A 26,386-nucleotide genomic window follows, 5' to 3' on the forward strand; every position below is an offset into this window, starting at 1 on the left:
ATGTTCCTCTCAGGCCATGGTCTCATATTTCCATGGATTTTGTGGTTGACCTTCCCCTTTCAGCCGGATTCCGAGTCATATGGGTGGTAGTGGACCGTTTTAGCAAGATGGCTCATTTTTTTGCACTTCCCCGATTGCCTTCTGCCCAAGGGTTGGCAGTTTTGTTTCTCCGCCATGTTTTCAGACTTCATGGGTTGCCTACTGATATTGTTTCTGATCTGGGTCCACAATTCATAGCACAATTCTGGAAATGTTTTTGTGCCTCATTAAAGATGAAATTTTCGTTAACATCCGGTTACCACCCACAATCCAACGGGCAAACCGAGCGAGTTAACCAATCATTGAAACAGTATTTGCGCTTGTATTCAGCCAAACTCCAGAATGATTCGTCCGAGTTTCTTCCGTTGGCGGAGTTTGCTTACAATAATTCTTGTCATTCCTCCACTAAAGAGTCTCCATTCTCTTCAGTTTTTGGTTTTCACCCCAGAGCTAATTCTTTTTTTCATCATTCCTCAGTCTCCTCGCTAACCTTAACCTCCCATCTCAGAGCCATTTGGAAAAAAGTGCACCTTGCTCTCAGAAAAGTGGCCTTTCGAGAGAAGAAATTTTCTGACAGGCTCCGACGTCCTTGCACTTTTAAGGTGGGAGATAGGGTATGGTTGTCGACTCGTAACATCAGGCTTCAACAATCCTCGGCTAGATTGGGACCCAAATTTATTGGGCCATTTCTTATTATTAAAAGAGTCAACCCAGTTGCCTTTCGGTTACGTTTACCAAGATCTCTCAGGATTGGAAATTCGTTTCATTGTTCCCTGTTGAAACAATATGTTTCTTCCAGTAGATTTCCTCGGAGGATCTCTCAGGGTAGATCTCCGGTGGATGTACAGGGACAACAGGAGTTCTTGGTGGAGAAGGTTCTCGATTCCAAATTGTCCCGGGGACGGCTTTATTTTCTGGTTCACTGGAGAGGCTATGGTCCGGAGGAAAGGTCTTGGGTCCTGGATAAGGATCTTCATGCCCCGAGGCTCAAGAGGGCATTGTTTCGGGAATTTCCTCGGAAACCTGGCTTTAGGGGTTCCTTGACCCCTCCTGAAGGGGGGGTACTGTTAGGCGCCGGGGTCTGCTTGTTCGCGCAACCCGGCGCCTAGCAACTAGGGAGGCCGTGCACGTACAGCCGCCGGCTCCCTAGCAATGCTAGACGCCGGGCGCGCTGAAGCCGCACGGACCCTAGCAACGGGGACGCCACTGGCGGACCGCGTTCCCCGTTGCTGGGTTTTAGGATTTAATGCGTTCACCTGTTCTCTGGCCGTGCAGCAAGGCAGCTGCACGGCATTTAGTCCAATCAGCCTCTAAACAGCTGATTGAAGGACTCCCTGTTAAGTACACTCCCAGGGCTTCTCACAGACGCCGGTAATAGCTTCCTGCATGCTGCCTTTGTTTGCTGAGAGTCTGTTCCTGTCCTGCTGTATCCGGTCATTCTAGTCCTCTGAAGTCCTGTACTCGGGAGTTATCATCTTGTCCCTGGAGTCCTGACTGATCACCGTTTAACATCCAGTGGTGTTCGTGAGTCGCGGCTCTACCATGTGTAGCGGCTCGGCCGCTTTACCCTTTATATTTTGTGTTTGGAGCATTTGCGGAGTGTTCCACTTCCACAGGTCCACTCTGGTATTCGGCGGTGCCGGGTAGGAGTATTGGACAAGTGGATTTTGGTTGTCCATTTCCCTGGCAATTTCTCCGCACATACTTTAGGTTTTTAGTTAGCTCGTAGCCCCTAGCCTGTTTGTTTAGTTAGAGGGCCTCTTGTTATCATCCTGTCTCGGATTTCCCTTTGTCTCTCACTAAGACCGGGGGGCATCGGAGTTGGGCAGACATAATCCGCCCTTCAAACGCGGCTGCCAAGGGCTCAAGAAACCATAGTCTCGCAAGGGATTTCTGACAGCACGGGTGAGACAACAGAGTTAGGGCGCCAGGGGCTATTGTTCTTTCCTGCTCCCTTCCCCAGCATTCCGTTCCAGTGCTCCGGTCCTTGCCATAAGATCTCCTCTGACCAGGAGTGCTGGAATCATAACACCAAGATTGGCAAATTCGCCACTGGCGCCCTGTGCTCTTAACAGATGAAAGCAAGTTCTCACTGAGCACATGTGACAGACGTGACAGAGTCTGGAGACGCCAAGGAGAACGTTCTGCTGCCTGCAACATCCTCCAGCATGACCGGTTTGGCAGTGGGTCAGTAATGGTGTGGGGTGGCGTTTCTTTGGGGGGCTGCACAGCCCTCCATGTGCTCGCCAGAGGTAGCCTGACTGCCATTAGGTACCGAGATGAGATCCTCAGACCCCTTGTGAGACCATATGCTGGTGCGGTTGGCCCTGGGTTGGCCCTGGGTTCCTCCTAATGCAAGACACTGCTAGACCTCATGTGGCTGGAGTGTGTCAGCAGTTCCTGCAAGACGAAGGCATTGATGCTATGGACTGGCCCACCCGTTCCCCAGACCTGAATCCAATTGAGCACATCTCGGACATCATGTCTTGCTCCATCCACCAATGCCACGTTGCACCACAGACTGTCCAGGAGTTGGCAGATGCTTTAGTCCAGGTCTGGGAGGAGATCCCTCAGGAGACCATCCGTCACCTCATCAGGAGCATACCCAGGCATTGTAGGGAGGTCATACAGGCACGAGGAGGCCACAGACACTACTGAGCCTCATTTTGACTTGTTTTAAGCACATTACATCAAAGTTGGATCAGCCTGTAGTGTGCTTTTCCACTTTAGTTTTGAGGGTGACTCCAAATCCAGACCTCCATGGGTTAATACATTTGATTTCCATTGATAATTTCTGTGTGATTTTGTTGTCAGCACATTCAACTATGTAAAGAACAAAGTATTTAATAAGAATATTTCATTCATTCATTGCATTCAAGGCAATTACAGTACAATATATGAGTACAATATATGAGCGTCCGAGTCCCCTACGGCATAAACCAACACTAATGGGAAGGAAGTGCCAACCTTTTTTTTTAATGTGTTCCGGTGACATTCACTTTAATATTTTTTTTTTTTCTCTCTAATACATCCAATGGAAAGATGCACACAAGTTTCACATAAATCAGAGTAGATCTGCAGGAGCGATTATTTACGCTAAATGCAACTACACAGCGGCAATGAGTAGAAATGAGTGTATTCTGACTGAGCAAAACAGTACTGTAGATCTTCAGCGTTTGTGTATTTCACATGACGAGAAATCCCTCCCTGTCTACTGCATGACCTGTGCAGGCTCCCAGGGGGGAAGGGCGATGGGCTAGCGGGAGGTGGTGGAAAATACTGTGCTTTACAAATGCGAGCGTCCGAGTCCCCTAAGGCACAAACCAACACCAATGGGGAGGGGGCCGGGCTCTGTTTGCTGTACTTTTACACATGACATTGTGAATCTCTCATGAGGCGTCATGGGCTAGCGATGAAGGCTCCCACCTCCCACGCTGGGGGTCCAGGGTTTGAGTCCTGATGTGCCTTTCTTTTTTTTTGTAATAATATACTGTATTATTTTATTTTCATTGTAAGACAGTCAATGGAAGTGTGCACACAAGTTTCATATAAATCAGAGTACATCTGCAGGAGCGATTCTTTACGCTAAATGCAACTACACAGCGGTAATGAGTAGAAATGAGTGTATTCTGACTGAGCAAAACAGTACTGTAGATCTTCAGCGTTTGTGTATTTCACATGACGTGAAATCCCTCCCTGACAGTGTGCTATGCGATCGAGTCCGGTGTACCGTTATGTACATAGACCTCGCTTATCCCTATCGCCCCTGTGTATTTTAGCGAGGGGATTGTGACGCTCCTTCAGCATTGCCCCGTAGTCTTCAAGACTTCTGCTATCTCTCACTCCATCTCCGAACGCTGCCTGCCACGTGGTGGGGGTTCAGGGGCGACGGCCATTTTGACAGTGTGCTATGCGATCGAGTATCGTAATGTGCATAGACCTCGCTTTTCCCTATCGCCCCTATGTATTTTAGCGAGGGGTTTGTGACGCTCCTTCAGCATTGCTCCGTAGCCTTTGACGCCCCTGTGTGTTGGTGAGGGGATTGTGACGCACCTTCAGCACTGCCCCGTTGTCTGCAAAATCTATGTCGCCACTCGCTCCATGGCTGGAGCAAGGACTCCATGGGGCAAGGAGTCACAGGCGGTAGCCATTTCGATTGAGTCTGCCCTGCTACAGAATTGTATGTGTACCGTATGGTGCATAGAACCTTAACAGCAGCTTTGCCCTGGTTTATGTGAATTAAAAAAATTAAAAAGTGTCTGGAAAAAACTAACATGCGTTCGTACTGTACAGTACTTTAGGAATCGAACACGGGACTCTGAGTATAGGAAGCGGAACACTTCACCACTTCGCCGCAGACAGATGAATAAATCCATTAGTTTTGATTAAGCCATAATGGCTACGGGATTAGGATGCTAACATACTGTACAATATTCCTAATATCATTAGGCAATAATGAACTTCTAACACGTCCATTTGCGTCAGTGTACACTACTGGTTTTATGTTGCTTTGTCTGCGGGATTCAGCGTAACGGGATGCACTAGTAAAGTAGTCCTTACTATACAGTATACAGTATTTCAGTATTGTATTTTACGGGAGCCCACACGCATGCGCAGTGGTGATTGTAAAAAACGACATCTGGTGGATGATCGCAGGTATTACATGTAAAAGGTAACGCCAAACGTCTGTCTCCGTGCGATTAGATAGCCTCTCTGTGACTAGGCGCGCCTCCCTACGCCCCAGTACGCTGTGTATGTTCGATCGGGACAAACGCCTCAGCCACTCAAGATAAAGGTGGCTACATCCGTATATACACAAACAATTATAGAAAACCACAGCACTCACCACCCCAGAAGCGGGGTGCAGCGTCCGCACTCGCCACTCATAGGGTGAGGTGCATGCAGCCCATGGCCACCTACCCAAATACATACAAACAGGAAATTCAGCACTCACCATAGCAAGCTCACTTGTCCTCACAACATCAATAAATAAATGATGGGGGTTTAGTTAGTGAATTGGCCAATGCACAGAAGGTGGGGTACCTTGGCGAGCGGTTTGCAGGCTTCCGTGCATTGGCCAATTCACTAACTAAACCCCCATCATTTACTTATTGATGTTGTGAGAACAAGTGAGCTTGCTATGATGAGTGCTGAACTTTCTGTTTGTATGTATTTCGGTAGGTGGCCATGGGCTGCATGCACCCCACCCTATGAGTGGTGAGTGCGGACGCTGCACCCCGCTTCTGGGGTGGCGAGTGCTGTGGTTTTCTATATTTGTTTGTATATTGTGGGGTTAATCTTTGGTTAACTCTTATTAACTGTGACCACAGGCCTTTTCATGCACCCCTGTGTAATCTCATTTGTTCTAAACCTGTGTCAGCTGCTCCTTAGTAATTTATCAGCCAGTGTCAGGTGACTAGTGTACCTTTAAAAGCCATAAGATATGTGGCAGGTATACCTTAAACCTAGTGGGCATATTTGCAGTTATATTATGTGTGATACAGTTGCCAGGTTTTAATTTTTGAGACTCTGTGATAGTGTAGGACCTGCAAGAAGGTGGGGTACCTTGGCGAGCGGTATGCAGGCTTCCGTGCATTGGCCAATTCACTAACTAAACCTCCATCATTTATTTATTGATGTTGTGAGGACAAGTGAGCTTGCTATGCTGAGTGCTGAATTTCCTGTTTGTATATATATATATATATATATATATATAAATACATCTGTATTCCCAGCGAGCGGGATGCCGGCTGTCACTGTCCCGACCTCAGCATCCTGGCCGTAAGAAAGCTTGCAGCGGGACGAGCCCTAAGAGTCCCATTGCGGGCTTGCTGCGCTCACCACAGGACCTATTCCCACTCTATGGGTGTCGTGGACACCAACAAGTGAGAATAGCCCCTGTGTGAGCCGGTATTCCGGCTGTCGGCTGTCGGGATTCTGGCATCAGTATCCTGACCGACGGGATCAATAGATTGACTCCCATGTACATATATATACCTAGATAAATAATCTTAGCATGCTTTTAGCACATTTTCATAATAAGAATTATTATGGAGGTCATTTGGAAATAATTATGTGTTCTAGCTCATGTATAATATATAATTATTAATATACCATTCAAAAAGTACAGACTTTTTTTTTTATATCTACAATAATAAACATGTTCTTGGGCTTTTCCTGCTTGCGGTCTCTTCTTCTTCTCTGTTGTGGATGGCAATATAATCTACAGAAGAAAGGACACAATTACCATCTTCAGCCTAACTACAGTGTTCCCCATATGTAGTATATATATATATATATATATATATACACACACACACACACATAGTATATAAAGAAATTCCCTTTTGGCCGCGCTAACATCAGGTCTCAGCTGCACCTTTCAGGTATCCCCCTGCTAGTAGAGTTCAAATAGACAGCGAATAAGAATAGATACCGCGGAGGCGCTAATATATTGTTATGACAGTATCATTTATTGGTAGTATACCTTTTGCAAAATATTACACAATATAATAAAATAATCAGGAAACTAATATCACATTAGATACCCGAAAATATATTCCTAGTATAAAAACAGTGGTACTAAAATTATTTTTTTAAAACATGGGCCCTCATTCCGAGTCGTTCGCTCGGTATTTTTCATCGCATCGCAATGAAAATCCGCTTAGTACGCATGCGCAATGTTCGCACTGCGACTGCGCCAAGTTATTTTGCTAAGAAGATAGTATTTTTACTCACGGCTTTTTCTTCGCACCGGCGATCATAGTGTGATTGACAGGAAATGGGTGTTACTGGGCGGAAACACAGCGTTTTATGGGCGTGTACTTGAAAACGCTACCGTTTCCGGAAAAAACGCAGGAGTGGCCGGAGAAACGGGGGAGTGTCTGGGCGAACGCTGGGAGTGTTTATGACGTCAAACCAGGAACGACAAGCACTGAACTGATCGCAGATGCCGAGTAAGTCTGAAGCTACTCTGAAACTGCTAAGTAGTTTGTAATCGCAATATTGCGAATATTTCGGTCGCAAGTTTAAGATGCTAAGATACACTCCCAGTAGGCGGCGGCTTAGCGTGAGCAACTCTGCTAAATTCGCCTTGCGACCGATCAACTCGGAATGACCCCCATGATACAGACAATAAATGTTAGTTTACATATATAGTAACATTTTAACCTGTCCAATTTCAAAAGGATGCGATGTCAGGCTGTCACATCACCCTTACGGGTGTGAGCTCTTTAGTTGAACTTCGCTTTTGAAGGTACAGGTAATTACACAATTGATCTGAGAATAACCCTAAGCATTTCGTCTTCACGGGACTTCATCAGGGGTATGGTTCAAAGTGATCAGTTAGATACACTCAACGAGGATTTGTTATCTCAGAAAAGGTTGAATCCACAAGTGTGCTTTAATAACCAGTTTGATCTTCCTGGGATAATAACCATATAAAAAGTTCCAACTGGTGTTAACCAGACCGACTTAATCACTGTGTTGTGTATTTCTCCCTCTGTTCAGCATATGGCGTGACTGAGCCACTGCGAGAAGTGTAGCACATCATCTAGTTCTTTCAATTTTACAGTAAGAGCAAAGCACATTTTGGTTAGAAGAGCAATGTAAAGAAAAAGTATGGCTGCTGATAATACAAGTATAATATAGCAATCTGTAATAATTAGTATTTAAAACACATACCGACAGAAGGTGCAGGTACTGACAGGCACTTACGTATTGATGGTACAGCTGTAGATATAAACAGAGACATAACTAGACAAAAAGGAGGTCCATAGTAAAATGTACATGACCCCACTCCTCTGCTGCTCACCTCCTGATCCCCATGGACAGCTTCTCCTTTGGACACATGAAGGTTTAATTGAACCTAAAAGTAATTAAACCCAGTGGAGTCACCATGGGTAGGGCAGCCGTGCAGTCCAAAATTCATATAGGGGAGCCACACCAACTGCCAGTCCATCCCGACGTTGAAGTTGGGGAACATTTGGGAGGGCAGGTTGGTGTGGCTTCCCTGTTTGAATTTTGAAATGTGCTGCTGCCCCACCTCTGAAGTCATCACTGATTAAACCCCATTGACCCATTAAGGGACATGGCCATGTTTTTTTTTTTTTACCACCTAGAGGTTAGGAAGGATTGTGAAGATTAGCTTCAGTGTGGTGTGATCATTTGTTGTCAGTGAGTGGTGATTGGTGTTCTAGTGAGGAGTGTGTTCATTCTTGTCCGCTTATCCTAGTTTAGAACTTCCTGACGAACCTTTGTCCTGAGGCTGGTTGGATAGTATTTTTTGCTTTCTTAGTGGGTGGTTTCCAGGTTTATCATTAATATTATTTTCGTGTTTAGTGGTATGAATGGCTGATTTGGTGTCTAGTTTAGTCATGGTAAATGCATGCCGTCTACTAGTTTAGTGGTTGCTGATGGCCCCTTATGTACTTAGCTACACCACTCATCCATCTGAGTCCACCATAAGTCATGTCTAAGGGAGGGTGGTTAACGAGCAAATGTTTTCTTGTTTGTCACCGATTGTCTATCACACGTTCTTTATTTGCCACCATACTCCCTTTACTCCTCCTTTCGCTTTAACTTTTACTGTCTCTGTCTATTTATAATTATTTGGTGATTTCTATGCTAATGTTAGAAAATAAATTCAGCATCATGGACATGTTCTACAGTGTGTCACAGGTCATGAGCAATATGCTCCTGAAGGCACATCTACTGTCCCAGCGGGCTCCTTATCTCCTCACTGACTGATGCAAAGAGGTGGCGTGGCTGTGGTCCACTGATGTCACAGCATGGCCATACCTCCTCCCAGTATCAGTAAGGAGAAACGTAGATGGCCACGTGAGCAGATGTGGCCACAGTGCAGCAGCAGTGGGGATCAGGAGGTAAGCAAGAGACTAGCAGCATGACTCGGAGCCCGGGGAGGGCTAGACCCGGGAGGCAGCGCAGGCCCCATAGTTGCTGCACACCCAACACCTACCGCAGCTACGCCTCTGGGTATATACATGTAAGATGCATGTCAGCTACAGCACAGTGAACATAATTACTTTATAATATGTAAGATTTAATATCTGTCCTCAATGATTATAAATGTCCTTTATGAAGAAATATATGGCTACTGTATATGTGGTATCTATAATGCACTGTATACTTTTAAACAAAATCCTCTAAAGCTTTGGTAAGAACTCTGACTGCATCATCTCCAATCTCTTCCAGAAAGTTATTCAGCATCCAGTACGTGGTTCCAAAAGATATGGCTCCTGCAGCCAGACTGCCAACCACTGGCACCAAACTGAGAAAATACTCAACTACCATCCCTGCTGCCACTATACTTGATGTTAGAAGTTTGATGACTAACTCCTTGTCAATTGTTTTATTGAACAGTGAGGATTTAATTACAGATTTCAAATCATTAACATCCTTATTAAAGGTCTTGGCCATTTGTTTTAGGCCACTCTTAGTAAGACCAAAATCTATCAGAAATGCATTTAAAGCTCCTATCAGGATAGTGACATCACAAGCAATTGAAAGACCTGGAGCTGGAAAAACGGCAACTCCTGCTGAAACCAGTGAAAGCTGCCATATCCGTTGTTTAAGAGCTTTCCTTTTCTTTTCCAGAACTTGGAAGGAGATACTGGGCAGGCAACGTAAAAACATGTCTCTCTTGATATCTGGAAGATCATTTTCTAGAGCCTCCATGAGCTTAGGAAAGTCATACAGGTGAGGTTTAAAGGAAGAGATAAGGAATATGCGCTTTTCTTGAACTCCTTTTCCTCTCAGGCCATTACTGCAGTCTTCCTGAAGTTTTTTCATTATGTCCTGTTCATTGTATGATTTTGATCTTCTCTCTTTTGATTCATTCAAATCTCTATCAATTTTTGAACGAGCAAAATAATAAAGTTTTTTCTGGGAATGAATGGCTTCTGCTAGAAGAACGTGATTTTCTATAAATCGCTCACAGGCAATTATGATAAAGGCGTCATATTTCCCAAATTCAACTTTCTCTAGATATTTATTTGCCTTGAAATCAGGAGTCCCAATTCCCGGGAGATCCCAATAAATGACATTCTTATGCTGTGGGTGAGGATAAGAAGTTGGCTTTATTGTGGTCTCTGTCACTCCGGTTTCTGCAGCACCTTCATCTTCATCACCAAGACCACGCATGGCATTGATAAATGTGGACTTTCCAGATCCTGATTGTCCAGTTATGGCAATATTCAGTTGGACGTTATCTGCTTTCTCCAGAGCTTCCTTTAACTGTGCAGCAGCTTCTGTAATATCATCGTCCTTTAAATAATCTTTCATTCTCTGCATATCTTCTTTAGGAATTATTTTAGATATTTTTTCTGACTCCATCTTTGAAGATAATTCTCTGTAATTTGGTCATAAAATATTGTTTGATCAACTTAAATGTCTTTCATAGTTACAGTAATTATTACAAATACACTTATAAAAATGGAGCTAGCAGAGTTATAGTCTGATCCTGTTCCATGCATCATGCATAAAAATAATAAGAAAATCATACAAAAGTTCAGTGCACTCCTTCTCCAAATTTGTAACCATCCCTGATGCTAGACAGCATGGGCCTGTTACTACTACAACAGGGAGATATGTAACCACAGTTCATTTTGAAGATATTTAGATCTAGTACTGGAACTGGTATAATGGATGCACAGTATATAATATAAGGATTTAAGGGACAGATAAAAATAATAAGTGATAACTCACTAAAGGAAGTGATGTAATTCCTTTGGGGAATAAACAGCTCAGGAAAACAGTGATTCATTTTCACTTGGACTACGGACCACACTAGATGGATGTTGAACACTATCAGTGATAAGTAAGTATTCTACAGTACACACTACAAGCACTTTGTTCAATTGAATGCATTTTCTTCACTGTACTTATTAATCAATAAAAAAAGGCACCTTCAAACATCTTAAAAGAATTTGATCTAGAGATTGGATGGTGTGTCTGGAATAATTTCTTTTAAGTAAGTGCTCACACTTATTATAATTCTGTATATTGTTTTTAATACACCAGCTGGGGCAAAAATAAACTTAATTATTAATATCATTCAGATTAAGGAGTCCCTTTGAGCCAGGATTGATCTGTTAAGATTTGCACGTTTTGAGGAATAGAGAAACCTCAATTAGTCACTTTTAAATAAGTACTAAACGCTATTGTTTATATAAGTACACTATGTAAGGAAGTATCTAACTTCCCATCAACCCACCAGTTTGACAACTAACAAATGAATAACACATTAATTAATCTATGTTATTTAGATATAAGAGTCCCAGTGACCCTAGATTGGTTCTTCAGATTATATATTTTTGAAGAAAAAGTTCTAACAATTACCTACTGTATAGTAAGTATCTAACACTAGTATTCATAAAAGTAGTCCAAATAAACACCATGTGTAGCTTTAAACACCAAAATAATAATACTGCATCAGTATCTTTAAGAGCTCAATAAATAAATATTTAAATATCTTGTTGTTCCTTATATTTTATCTTTATTCTTGTGTCCAATGTCACATATATGATTTTGTTTTTCAGGTGCTACCCTAATGTTTTAAGTTTGAGACCAATAATTAAATGAAGAAAGAAAAAACGGCGAAACAATTTTCTGGAGGCACTCTGGAACCAATTAATTTTTGAAATTTCTTATTTTTAATGGTATGCATTAAAATAATTTCAAACAAGAGTGGTGAAATATTAAAATATAGTGTGATAGAAAAAATGAATGTGAAATAAAGACTACTAATGTGAAATAAAGACTACTTAAGATGTCTGGTCAATGTTTCACTGTGAACTTTCTTTTTATATCCTTTTGTGGGCTAAATTGCCTATAGAATCTGTGTATGCTTTCGTCACAATTGTAACACCCTACATACTGTATGTAACCTCTCAAGTTATAATATATAATAAATGTCTATTATCTTGACAGTTTATTTGATATAATGTTGTTTATTATTGTACAACAACAGTATATTATTACCACAGCATCTTACCCTTTTATTCTCAACCAATTATCTATTATTCTGACATTATGTTTTCAGTGTAACGTTTATTTCACAACTGTGAAGCAGACATAATCATTGTTTCTTTTCTGATGGTAATTCTAGTGGGGAGAATCAGTTACAAGTTCCCACATCTGGGATTTATGTTCCCCTTTTTTTGGCTTCAATATCTTTTCAATACTGTATAGGGTGCATGTAGCAATGCCAATGAAATAGTGTATTTGTTTGTCAAATTTGTGGGGATTCACTGCTTCGTATATAGCTTTCTGCTTTTTTATATAGGGAATTACGTTTTATTTCTCCCTCACTCGTAACTACCAGATACTCTCATTGACATCTAGGGAGTGTTTCCCATTTTAGATGTTCAATTATGCTTTGATAATTATAGGGGTTGGTGTTTTTTTATTTTTTATTATTGATGACCTTTAGCTTTGAACTCACACTTATCTTCCACTATATTTTATACACTATGAACAAAAACACTACCGTTATTCGTGTAAAATTTCTTACAGTATATTGTGTAGTTCATATATTTATTAAGTCATTGCTGTCAGTGCAAGTCTCTAAACAATTGTCAGCGGCACACGCTACCCCGCAGTACAAACACACAGGGAAGCTATTGTGGATGCCTCAACGGCATTCAGCGGTACAGACTGCCCCGCCGTGTGCGCCCTGCCGCCAACCGCATTAAGGGCCAATTTCAGATCTGATCGCAGCAGCAAATTTGTTAGCTAATGGGCAAAATTATGGTGGTCATTCCGAGTTGTTCGCTCGTTGCCGATTTTCGCTATGGAGCGATTAAGGCAAAAATGTGCATGCGCATGGTTCGCAGTGCGCATGCGGTTAGTATTTTAACACAAAACTTAGTAGATTTACTCACGCCCAAACGAAGATTTTTCATCGTTGAAGTGATCGGAGTGTGATTGACAGGAAGTGGATGTTTCTGGGCGGAAACTGGACGTTTTCTGGGAGTGTGCGGAAAAACGCAGGTGTGTCAGGCAAAAATGCGGGAGTGTCTGGAGAAATGGGGGAGTGGCTGGCCGAACGCTGGGCGTGTGTGTGACGTCAAACCAGGAACGAAACGGCCTGAGCTGATCGCTATTTGTGAGTAGGTCTGGAGCTACTCAGAAACTGCTAAGAATTTTCTTTTCGCTATTCTGAGAATCTTTTGTTCGCTATTCTGCTAAGCTAAGATACACTCCCAGAGGGCGGCGGCTTAGCATGTGCAATGCTGCTAAAAGCAGCTAACGAGCGAACAACTCGGAATGAGGGCCTATGTGCACTGCAGGGGAGGCAGATATAACATGCGCAGAGAGAGATAGATGTGGGTGGGTTATAATGTTTCTGTGCAGGGTAAATACTGGCTGCTTTATTTTTACACTGCCCACCCAAATCTAACTCTCTCTCTGCACGTTACATCTGCCCCCCTTCCCCTGCAGAGCACATGGTTTTGCCCATTAGCTAACAAATTTGCTGCTGCAATCATATCTGAATTAGGCCCTAAGTTTATTCAGCGGGCATGGAGGCTGATGCAGCGTCTCCTGGGCTCTCCGTAATAGTGGCTTCTGTGGCAGTAGCCGCCGGCACCGGAGGTGACAGGGAGCAGCGCTCACAATTACAGAGTGCTATATTGCCGTGTAGTGTGCATATATCAATTAGTCGCACACAGATAGCTTCACAGTTTTTAAACAGTGCACAGCCCACAACACAGCCCACAACACTGCCCACAATCGTTTCACCGAAGGCTTCCTCAGGGCTCTCAACTATGTGTGGCTCTGTCAATTTAACATCAAATATTAACCAACCAATTAATATCTTCTACTGATTATGAGAAATCTGGTTACATAAAATATGAGTAAGTATCTCTACATTGGTAAATATATATCTAATGAATCCCTTCTACACTAGCCCAGAGTCTTTCAATAGACCACCATTAATCGACAACTGTACATATTGATCAACAGTTAATCATACGAGCTATATGTGAAAAATATTATCTTGCAGCAACATCGATCTATCATGATTGAACCATTAGAATATTTATTATGACATTGATCTACTGCAATTGTTATACAATGGTACTGTATTTATCAGATTGTGTTTTTTTGTATTCTGCAACATAATTCCTATAGATAGCAATCTTCCGCTAATTATGGTAATGATCTGGTAAAGAAATTGTTGTCTTGTTCTATCTATCTTATAATAAAGTACAAGAGTTACCAAATAAAAAAGATAAGAGTGCTAACTCAAATTAGCACATTATGGAAAACCCATATTATAACATAGTAACATAGTATCTGAGGTTGAAATAAGACAATTGTCCATAGAGTTCAACCTATTAGTGGTCTCCTATGCATGATGATTTGTCTAAAAATTTTGACTGATGATGATGTCAGCCGTTGCATTTTATCCCTTTTTATAGTAACTCTAGTGCGTGACTATGCACCATAACCCTGGATATCCTTATCCATTAGGAAGTTATCTAACCCATTCTTAAAGGTGTTGACAGAGTCCGCCATTACAACTCCCTCAGGCAGGGAATTCCAAACACGTATTGTCCTTACCGTGAAAAAGCCTTTACAACGTATTGTGCGGAATCGCCTCTCCTCTAACCTGAGCGAGTGTCCACGAGTCCTATGTGTTGATCTGGCCAAAAACAGGTCCCGCGCAAGCTCTGTATATTGTCCCCTCATATATTTGTAGATTTTGATCATATCCCCTCTTAGTCTCCTCTTTTCCAATGTAGACATGCCTAGACTTTCAAGCCTTTCCTTGTATTCCATCGTCTCCATGCCCTTAATTAGTTTGGTCGCCCTCCTCTGAACCTTTTCTAGCTCCAGGATATCCTTTTTGTAGTACGGTGCCCAGAATTGTACACAGTATTCAAGGTGTGGTCTCACTAGTGAATTATATAACGGGAGTATAACATCCTCGTCCCTTGCATCATTTCCCCATTTTATGCATGCTAGTATCTTATTAGTCTTCTTTGCTGCCATCCTACTTTGGGAACTGCTGCTTAGTTTGTTATCTATGAGAACACCTAAGTCTTTTTTCAGTACAGTATCCCCTAATGTTACCCCATTCAGTTTGTAGGTGTTATTTTTGTTCTTGCTACCACAGTGCATTACCTTACACTTGTCTGTGTTGAAGCTCATTCTCCATTTGGCTGCCCATGCTTCTAATTTAACTAAGTCGTTCTGAAGAGACTCAGCATCCTCCTCCGTATTTATAACCTTACACAATTTGGTATCATCTGCAAAAGTTGACACCATGCTCTCTAGACCTTCTGTTAGGTCGTTAATGAAAATGTTGAAAAATAGCGGTCCTAATACCGAGCCTTGTGGCACACCACTTAACACTTCAGTCCAATTTGAAAGAGATCCATTATATATATATATATATATATATATATATATATATACATATATATATATATATATATATATACATACATATATACATACATACACACACACACACACACACACACACAATTTTCTCCGGCGGCACTGAAATGAACACAGTAGTCGGCTGGATGTGACCGTTTCAATGTTTTATCTTAAGCATTTTCGTCAGGGTGCAGAACAAGTGAGTAACAAACAGTGTACTTACATAAATGCCCACGGATCGTCCATGCCGCCGCTCGCCGCCGGACCCAGCGCTGAGAGATGATGTCAACGGATTGCGCCGTGCGGGGGCACGGAGGAGGCTTGTAACCTAGGAGACCAATAGAAACAAAATAAAATACCGATAAGGCAATCCAAACAGCAGAAATAGTTGCAACTATTGCAGTCATTACCGGTGAACTAAGTGGATAGTTTAAACAAATAATGTTGCACTTGCATCGCTATAGCAGTACACACTGCGAAATAAGCTGTTATAAACGGCTAACCTCCGCGAGTATCACTAGATAAATAAATCATTACAAGATGTAATAGTTGTATAATAGGCAGAGGTATCCATCCAGGACAGCTAATGGTGGAATAAAAAGGAAAAGTTAGAGAGGACCCTAATAACTACTATCCGTGAGTGACAAAGCAAGATACATATTTCAATGAATGGGGCTGTAATGTAACATATACATAACATGGCAATACATTTAAGTATTGCTCTGTAAGGTAAAATGTCCATGACTAAATGAGTAGAACATTACTGTAAGGAATATATTAAAAAGAAAGAAAAAAAAAAAAAAAGATTTTCAGGAACATCACAGAAAGCAAGTAAGTCCCGAGTGTTCATTCAGGCCCCTCAGGGCCAATGTTTTGAGGTGGTGAATCCACCTGCTCTCTGCTTTATGTAAAAACAAGGGACAGTTCCCCCACGAGATGGCATAGGTATATGTTTAATAATGCAATAGCGCAAAGTAGCTAGGCTATGTCTAGCCTCCATAAAGTGACGCGCCACTGGCTGATCGCTGTTTTCCGGAGATATAGCATTTCTAATTGACCAACGGTGAGCTGCCATGCGTTCCTTGAACGCACACTCGGTTTATCCGACGTAGTGTCGTCCACATGGTCAGCTGATAAGATATACTACGAATTTGGTGGTACATGTCACTCTTTGGTATATTTTTAACTTTTTACCAGTGTAGGGGTGATGGAAAGAGTCACCTGGAATCATGTAACTACAGGTGGCACAACCAATGCATCTGTAACATCTTGGACGAGCAGTGCTAAGAAGCATATTACTTTGTTTGACTTTGGTGAAATCTGATATGTCAGTCTTCAAAAGTTAGTCCCTTAGAGTCCGACTTCTGTGGTAAGCTGTCATAATTTTTTTGTCTTGTAAAGACTTCAAGGCAGGGTCAGTTGACACAATGGGCCAGTGTGATGTGATGATTTTATTTCTGGCCGAGCTTAATGGAGAAAAATAATTAACCCAAAGTAGCTGTCATCAGGTATAGATTTATTCTTATTTTGAAATCTTCCTGTTAGATCTCGAGGCTGTTGAAGAACTTTGTTTTTTACTGTAGTAAGATGTCTGTGATCATATCCTCTGGATACGAATTTCTCAACCATATTAGATAAAGGCATTTCAAAAGTTAAAGGGTCGCTGGTGATTCTGCGTACACGCAACATTTAGGAAGATGGTAAGCCCTTTTTAAGTGCTACTGGGTGTTGACTGGAGGGAAGCAGTAGATTGTTTCTGAAAGTTGGCTTAACATAAATTGATGTAACAAACATATTGTCCTGAATTCTTATTAAAACATCCCAAAAATGCACAGAAGTAGGACTAACATTACAAATAAATTTCACAGGAGATGATGTGTTATTATGCTCCAATATGAGATTGTGAAATTAATTTGCAGAGTCAGACCATACCAGTAACAAATCATCTATATATCTTGTATATAGTACGATTTTATTGCTATTAACAGGATTTGAAAAGAAGACTTGTTTTTCCATTGAAAACATGAAGCAGTTTGCAAACGATAGGGCCACAGAGAACCCCATCGCACAACCCTGGAGTTGTAGATCGAACTTATTGTTAAACAAAAAAGAATGACGTTTAAGTGTCAACTGTAAAAAAAAACAGAAAAAAAATCTATATTGGGGCCCACATAGAGAGGATTTTGTGTAATAAACTTGCGTACAGTTGCTAATCCTGCATCATGGGGTATACATGTGTACAATGATGTTACATCAACTGTACGCATCAAGGTGCCAGTTGGGATATTGGTAATGTTGGCCAGTTTCAACAATAATGAGCTTGTATCTTTAAGGTAGCTAGGTCCCCCCACCTACAACGCATCCATGAAAACATTCAACCGCTTGGTGGATAGGGATACAAGGGAGGCTGATACCCAGCTGAAGAAGATGCATTCCAAATTCTCTAAACATGAATGGACAGTTTTGAAAGCACTGAGTAAGGATACCACCATCACCATACGTCCTGCAGATAAGGGCGGCGGTATAGATGTCCAGGACCTGATTGACTACATTGCCGAAATTAATCATCAAGTGAGTGATGGTTCTACCTACAAGCCATTGGACAGTGATCCTACTGCTGAGTACAAAGCAGAACTTGATATGTTATTACAAGCAGCGGTTAGAGATAAAACAATCTTCCAGGAGGTTATGGATGCCATGGTGGTGTCATATCTGATTATACCACTCATGTATACCCTTCCAAAAATTCATAAGAATAGCTCCAATCCCCCAGGTAGACCAATCCTCCCCGCTCATGGATCATTATATCAAACAGTTTCCATCTATCTGGACAGTCTGTTACATCCTTGTGTACAAGCGCAGCCTAGCTACCTTAAAGGTACAAGGTCATAATTGTTGAAACTGGCCAACATTACCAATATCCCAACTGGCACCTTGATGTGTACAGTTGATGTAACATCATTGTACACATGTATACCCCATGATGCAGGATTAGCAACTGTATGCAAGCATATTACACAAAATCCTCTCTATGTGGGCCCCGATATAGATTTTTTTTTCTGGTTCTTTTTCAGTTGACACTTAAACGTAATTATTTTTTTTGTTTAACAATAAGTTCTATATACAACTCCAGGGTTGTGCGATGCGGTCCTCTGTGTCCCCATCGTTTGCAAACTGCTTCATGTTTTCTGTGGAAAAACAAATCTTCTTTTCAAATACTGTTAATAGCAATAAAATCGTACTACAAGATATATAGATGATTTGTTACTGGTATGGTCTGACTCTGCAGATTAATTTCAGAATCTCATATTGGAACATAATAACACATCATCTCCTGTGAAATTTACTTGTAATGTTAGTCCTACTTCTGTCCATTTTTTTGGATGTTTTGATGAGAATTCTGGACAATATGTTTGTTACATCAATTTATGTTAAGCCAACTGACAGAAACAATCTACTGCTTGCCTCAAGTCACTACCCAGTAGCCCTTAAAAAGGGCTTACCATCTTCCTAAATGTTGCGTGTACGCAGAATCACCAGCGACCCTAACTCTTGAAATGCCTTTATTTAATATGGTTGAGAAATTCGCATCCAGTAAAAAACAAAGTACTTCAACAGCCTCGAGATCTAACAGGAGGATTTAAAAAGAAGAATAAATCTATACCTGATGACAGCTACTTTGGGTTACTTCTTTTTCTCCATTAAGCTCGGCCAGAAATAAAATCATCAAATCACACTGGCCCATTGTGTCAGCTGACCCTGCCTTGAAGTCTTTACAAGACAAAAAAATAATGACAGCTTACCACAGAGGACGGACTCTAAGGGACTATCTTGTCAAGACTGACATATCAGATTTCACCAAAGTCAAACAAAGTAATATGTTTCTTAGCACTGCTCGTCCAGGATGTTACAGATGCATTGGTTGTGACACCTGTAGTCACATGATTCCAGGTGACTCTTTCCATCACCCCTACTACACTGGTAAAAAATTCAAAATATACCAAAGAGTGACATGTACAACCAAATTCATAGTTTATCTTATCAGCTGCCCATGTGGACGACATTACATCAGAAAAACAGAGTGTAGGTTCCAGGAACGCATGGCAGCTCACCGTTGGTCGATAAGAAATGCTATATCTTCGGGAAATAGCGATCAGCCAGTGGCGCGTCACTTTATGGAGGCTAGACATAGCCTAGCTACTTTGTGCTATCGCATTATTGAACATATACCTATGCCATCTCGTGGGGGGAACCGTCCCTTGCTTTTAGTTAAAGCAGAGAGCAGGTGGATTCACCGCCTCAAAACATTGGCCCTGAATGAACACTCGGGACTTACTTGCTTTCTGTGATGTTCCTGAAAATCTTTTTTTTTTCTTTCTTCTTAATATATTCCTACAGTAATGTTCTACTCATTTAGTCATGGACATTTTACCTTACAGTGCAATACTTGAATGTATTGCCATGTTATGTATATGTTAAATTACAGCCCCATTCATTGAAATATGTATCTTTTTATGTCACTCACGGATAGTAGTTATTATTTGGTTCCTCTCTAACTTTTCCTTTTTATTCCACCATTGGCTGTTCTGGATGGACCCCTCTGCCTATTATACAACTATTATATCTTGTAATAATTTAATTATCTAGTGATACTGGCGGAGGTTAGCCGTTTATAACAGCTTATTGCGCAGTGTGTACTGCTATAGCGATGCAAGTGCAACATTATTTGTTTTAACTATCCATTTAGTTCACCCGTAATGACTGCAATAGTTGCAACTATTTCTACTGTTTGGATTGCCTTATCAGTACTTTATTATTTTGCTTCTGTTGGTCCCCTAGGTTACAAGCCTCCTCCGTGCCGCCGCACGGCACAGTCCGGTGACATCATCTTTCAGCGCTGGGTCCGTCGGGAGCGGCGGCATGGATGATCCGAGGGCATTTATGTAAGTACACTGTTTGTTACTCACTTGTTCTGCACCCTGACAAAAATGCTTACGATAAAGCATTGAAACGTTGGTCACATCCAGCCGACTACTGTGTTCATTTCAGTGCCGCCGGAGAAAATTGTATGTATACTGCAAGTTGCTTGTGGTATGCGGAGGGCACCTGGCTTAAACCCTGCTTACACCTGCTTTTCTTAATTTCAGGAGTGCCGCCTTATCCATTTTGTTATATATATATATATATATATATATATATATATATATATATGTATGTACACACACACACACACACACACACACACACACACACAATGTCAATATACTCGGCACTCTCTTACCAATATGTGCACAGGATGCCCGGTGCCTTCCAAAGCCGTGTAAGCATAAGGGAGAGAGGGTGGCCTGCTGTGTCCCTGCTAAACCAACCCCAATATCTCCTCTACTGAAATCATACTCGGAGACAAGATCTTGGATTTAATCATTGGCCACAGTTTTATTAAACATTACCTTATTTACATTTTACATTTTGCAGGGTAGGGACAGAGGCCCTCATTCCGAGTTGATCGGTCGCAAGGCGAATTTAGCAGAGTTACACACGCTAAGCCGCCGCCTACTGGGAGTGAATCTTAGCATCTTAAAATTGCGACCGATGTATTCGCAATATTGCGATCACAAACTACTTAGCAGTTTTAGAGTAGCTCCAGACTTACTCTGCCTGTGCGATCAGTTCAGTGCTTGTCGTTCCTGGTTTGACGTCACAAACACACCCAGCGTTCACCCAGACACTCCTCCGTTTCTCCGGCCACTCCTGCGTTTTTTCCGGAAACTGTAGCGTTTTCAGCCACACGCCCATAAAACGCCGTGTTTCCGCCCAGTAACACCCATTTCCTGTCAATCACATTACGATCGCCGGAGCGATGAAAAAGCCGTGAGTAAAAATACTTTCTTCATAGCAAAGATACTTGGCGCAGTCGCAGTGCGAATATTGCGCATGCGCACTAAGCGGAATTTCACTGCGATGCGATGAAAAATACCGAGCGAACGACTCGGAATGAGGGCCAGAGAACGGTGGGCAAGGCACAAAACCCTAAAAATGCCTCACTAACCCCCCGCTATGGAGCCATGCTCCTCCATGATTTATGACGGGGCGTGCCACATACCTACGCCGTAGGCCCTCATCAACGTCCCCGCTATGGAGCCAGCCCCAACAGATCACTCTGGCCTGGTGCGCAGCCGACGGCCCGCCGCCGACAGCTGGAGCCTGGGGTGCGGCACCTCGCCGACGGTGAATCTGCAACCTCAGCTGGCTCCCCTGCTCCACCTGCCTTGCGCACCGCTTCTTCCCGCCTGCCCTGCTACATATATCTCCGTACCAACTGTGACAAAAGACAAAATTCATAGACATTACACAACCTCTTTCCAACCCAGTTACCCAAACCGATTGTATCTTTACAAACCTTGTTACCCTACAAAATTCTTGACCACCAATGCATCCATAAACGTCCCATTTTTTTCTCAGTGTTTTTTATTTCTTTTATTTTTTTTTATTTTTTTTTATTTTGTATTTTTTTTTTTTTTAAAACACAAAATGCTGACAGGCGTAAAGTAGAAATTATACATTCACAAAAGGGGTGGGTGGGTGGGCAGGATCTGTTTGCAGCTCTAGCCTGGAATGCAGCCTCCCCCCTCTGCCTCAGCCTTTTAACCCCCTCATGGCTCTTTCCTCCCCCTGCTAGCCTACTGGCAGCCCTGCTCTCCTAGGTGTGACAGGGAGGACGGGTATACCTGCCCCCGTCCCTCCCTTTCCCCCATTTGGCCCGCGGCCGCGTGTGCCCCCCCTCTCCCCTATATCGCTACAGCGCCATTTTGGCACCTATGCTCCCTTAAGGGAGAGAGGGTGGCCTGCTGTGTCCCTGCTAAACCAACCCCAATATCTCCTCTACTGAAATCATACTCGGAGACAAGATCTGGGATTTAATCATTGGCCACAGTTTTATTAAACATTACCTTATTTACATTTTACATTTTGCAGGGTAGGGTCAGAGAACGGTGGGCAAGGCACAAACCCTATCAATGCCTATCATTGATTTATGACGGGGCGTGCCACATACCTACGCCGTAGGCCCTCAGCAACGCCCCCGCTATGGAGCCGGCCCCCACAGATCACTCTGGCCTGGTGCACAGCCGACGGCCCGCCGCCGACAGCTGGAGCCTGGCGTGCGGCACCTCGCCGACGGTGTATCTGCAACCTCAGCTGGCTCCCCTGCTCCACCTGCCTTGTGCACCGCTTCTTCCCGCCACTGAGGTTCTCGGGCCTGCCCAGGTACCAAAACCCCCCCACCCTGCAATTCGCCCTTCCCTAGACTTCCCCTGCCTTTTGCAATGCATCGTTGAACAAGTCACTGCTAACCTCCGACAGATGCCTCCGTCAGCCCCGAACGTGCCCTTGACCTTCTGACTGGGGACCTTTCCTCCCAGTGCCCTCACGCACTTACTGCCACATTGACCGTCTTCCTGATCCTCCCTATGGCTGCCCCCTTTCGCACGCCGCGTCAGGTCAGCCTGGAGATGATGCTAGACCACACGATGCTGGCTGCTTGCCACTGCCCCTTTGCCCATGCTAGGTCAATACCAATCCCAATCCTTCTTAACATATCAAGGGACTTCGTGTCCCCCACATCATTACCTCCCGAATGAATGACTGTTTGTGTTGGGCCGCTACTCTTGCACAGTGCCCCCCTCTGACCAGGTACCACCCACCTTGCCGGCTGGCACCTTTCACCTCTATTCCATCAGCGATCAAGAAGCTGCTGGTCCTCCTGGCATGCAGCCTAGCGCTTCCCACTACTTGGCACCGCAGCACTCCCCCCTGCGTGAGTCCCATTTCCTTCACCCAGGAAGGGGGGGGGGAAGCACACACCCCGACTGCCCCAGCCCCAAACCTGCCATTTCAAGTATTTGCTTCACACTAAACTTGATGTTGCTGCGCCGGCGCCCTGCCGCCCTGCTGCCAGCCCCCTCCTCGCTTGCTGGCACGTGGCTCCCTTGTTCCTCTGTCTGGCTTGGACATACAAACTGGCCAGCCTGTGGGCCCTTATGCCCCTTGCCCGCCTGTTGGCGGCCACCATCATGCCACCTTTCTCCTGGCCAGCTTCTTGGCCAGACAAACTGCTTTGGCCCCTGCTGGGCACTCCCTGATTCCTGCATCTCTGCCAGCCGCCTGTGCTTCACCTGTCACAAAACTGCCAAACCTGACCAGGTGCCCTGGCTGTTTCTGAACATGCCTTGCACTGTTCCTGACCATGCTGCCGCAGCTTATCTCCCTGCCCACGCCCGGGCCTAACTCACGAAAAATAGCTAGAAGAGGCAAACCGTTCTATCCTCCTAACATCTGATGCTAACATCAATGGTTGCCCCCTATTGGATCCTGCTGCATTTCCATTAACTTCTGCTAACAACACCAGTAGCACGCTAAATGCAAACCTCAATGGTTACGAACCTTCGGGAACCAGCTGCCTCTCTGCATCTCCGCTGCCGGCAGCCCGTGGGCCAACGCTTCAAAGCAGTTAGTTAGGAAAAACCTTCCTAACATCCTATTGTATGCCAACATCGATGCTTTGAACCCTCGGCTGCTAAAACTGTCTTGGGCCCTCAGTTTCTCTGGTGCGATAGGCACGCTGAATACCTCCAGCATGACCTGTAGTTCGCGCAGCAATTGGCTGTGCTACAGCTTGTGGCCCTGCCCCCAGGAGATCATCTAGGTGGTGTGCTGTGGCTCTTGACCCTGTGCGCCCCTGCCGGCACCACTGCAGGGAAGAGTTGCATGCTCCGCAGACAGCACCCGAAATGGCACAGCCCATCGGCAATACATTTTCCCCTGAAAAATTCTCCACCGCAGCTTTGTCCCATGAGACTGAAACTCTCCTGATGCAAAGGGATGCAGCCTAAAAGGCTGACTCTACGTCCAGCTTTGCCCTTAGGGCTCCCCATGTCAGGATCCATAACGTGATCGGATCCTGAAATATGATATTGTGTATATACTGTCTGACATGTAGTATCACATACCCTCCAACATTTTACACAGAAAAATCGGTACAAACCCGAAAAAGGGGCGTGGCCGCGGGTAAAGGGGGCGTGGCCACGACCCTTTTCCTATACATTCAATGGAAGTTAGGAGAGCCAAAAATCGGTACAGACCATGAAAAAAAAGGTACTGTACCTATTAAAAAGGTACAGTTGGAGGGTATGGTATCATGTTATTCCCTATTTTATAAATTACATTTCTTAAACTGCAGTGTAATTAACATAGAGGACAGTTGTAATTCCCCTTTGCTGGATTGTAAAAGAACAGGATGTTTATTTTTCACCACAGGGGGGGGGGGGGGACTGTAATGTGGGACAGCTCAGAAAGCCTGATACCTGGCTTCCAGACTCTGCCTCTTCCCAGGGGTCATCACACCTCACAAAAGGAGTATCTGATAAGGCTGCTTCCTGAATGACAGCCATAAATTGCTGTAGGATGGACAGGAAACCCAATCTCTGAGCTTCAAACACAAATGCTTTTGACTTTTTGAGTGTGTATAACTGGACAAACAGGCTCAACACACTGTGTCTTCAATTCCTCCTGCCTTTGAAAAAGGGTTAAAACCCCCACCAGTAAGGGGGGTTTCTTTCGAGTGGCTAACAGGGCTTAAGACTGACCTGCTCACCCTCCCTTGTGCTCGGACCGTCCTAATGGCCACCTCAACTGGCTGGTACTGCCCTGAGCATAGTTCCTTGCCTAATGCGTCGGTCACCAACGCCCCTTTGGGGTAGGACAGGTGCTGTATGTGCCTGACCTCCCTCCCCAAAGGTGAAATTATCCATCCTGGCAATGGCGGGGCTGCGAATGGCCCCACTGTCCTGCCTAACGCTAGTTCCTTAGCAATTTTCTCGCGTACCACCCCCAGCTGCCTCCTTATGGACCTTATGTCCCTGGAGCTACTGTTGGCGTGCCTCTCTGGTTATAGGTACCCTAAAACCATCCTTGAAGCCCCCCCGCAGAGAATTGGCTTCCTTTAAACCTGGGATACCTGGGCAGCCATGCCAGGCCCATGTCCAACTCAACAGGACTATTCACTTTTCCTAGGCCCAGCTGGTGTGGGCCCCTTTTGCGGGAGACTACCCCTCTCTCTGTTGCACTCCTTGACGGAGTGGTTCACGCTACAGAACGTGCATGCGTGCTTGTAGTTGCACTGGGTGCGGATGCACGCATAATGCAGAAAACCCAGCGTCTAATTTCTTGCTTTGCATGCCCTGCCCTGGATTTTTTGTGGCGCTGCGCCCCATTTAGCTACGGCCGCCGCCTGCGCTTTGAGCCAGATGTCTAAGTCTCTAGTGCCAAAGTCAATGGACTTTATGCCCCACGGCCTTTGCGCTGACAACCTCGTCATATTTTCACCACACCTTTCCCCTGTGTTCCTTGTAACAGGATACATGAAATTGGTGTATTTTAACATGCTCATGGCTGCCTCTGGGTAAAAACAGTGTCCCTCAGAGGAAAACCAGGCAAACACAGGTAGAACATACAAACTCCACACAGATATAGCTCTGGCAGTATTGCTAACATTCTGTACATTCCGCACATTTCCTGGAGTGAACGTATATCTATAAAAGCCCATTTTTCAATCTCCTTTCTAGTCAGCGCCGGCTACTGATCCGAAAGCGCATACCAGGCCTGCGGTTCATTGCACAAAGGCTGTCGCCTTATCATGCTGTACCAATCCCGTTTTTCCCCGGTTGCGTCCGCCCCGGGGATGCTGACACTGTACCTCCTGCGCGCTTCCTGGCATAACACACATTTTATGCAAACTGTTATTACTTAACCCCCCTGCTGCGTTGCACAACTCGCTGCATATAGTCTGCACATTCTGACAACTATTGGGGGTCATACAAACATTATGCAAATCATTATTGTCGACATTGTTCTTACCGATCCCGAGCGCCGCGTCATC

The 26,386-nt window shown here is 43.9% G+C and overlaps 1 protein-coding gene across 1 annotated transcript in view; it reads right to left on the minus strand.

Moving 5' to 3' along the window:
- Positions 1 to 7,486: 7,486 nt before the first annotated feature.
- LOC134966042 (interferon-inducible GTPase 5-like) overlaps positions 7,487 to 26,386 on the minus strand; it is a 267,384-nt gene continuing 248,484 nt past the window's right edge. Inside the window, exon 3 of the mRNA XM_063942505.1 lies at positions 7,487 to 10,408. Coding sequence (XP_063798575.1) covers positions 9,190 to 10,392 — 1,203 coding nt within the window. The 5' untranslated portion in view covers positions 10,393 to 10,408 and the 3' untranslated portion in view covers positions 7,487 to 9,189. The remainder of the gene's footprint in view (positions 10,409 to 26,386) is intronic.

Source organism: Pseudophryne corroboree, chromosome 10 (genome assembly GCF_028390025.1).
Source record: "Pseudophryne corroboree isolate aPseCor3 chromosome 10, aPseCor3.hap2, whole genome shotgun sequence".
Classification (NCBI taxonomy): domain Eukaryota; kingdom Metazoa; phylum Chordata; class Amphibia; order Anura; family Myobatrachidae; genus Pseudophryne; species Pseudophryne corroboree.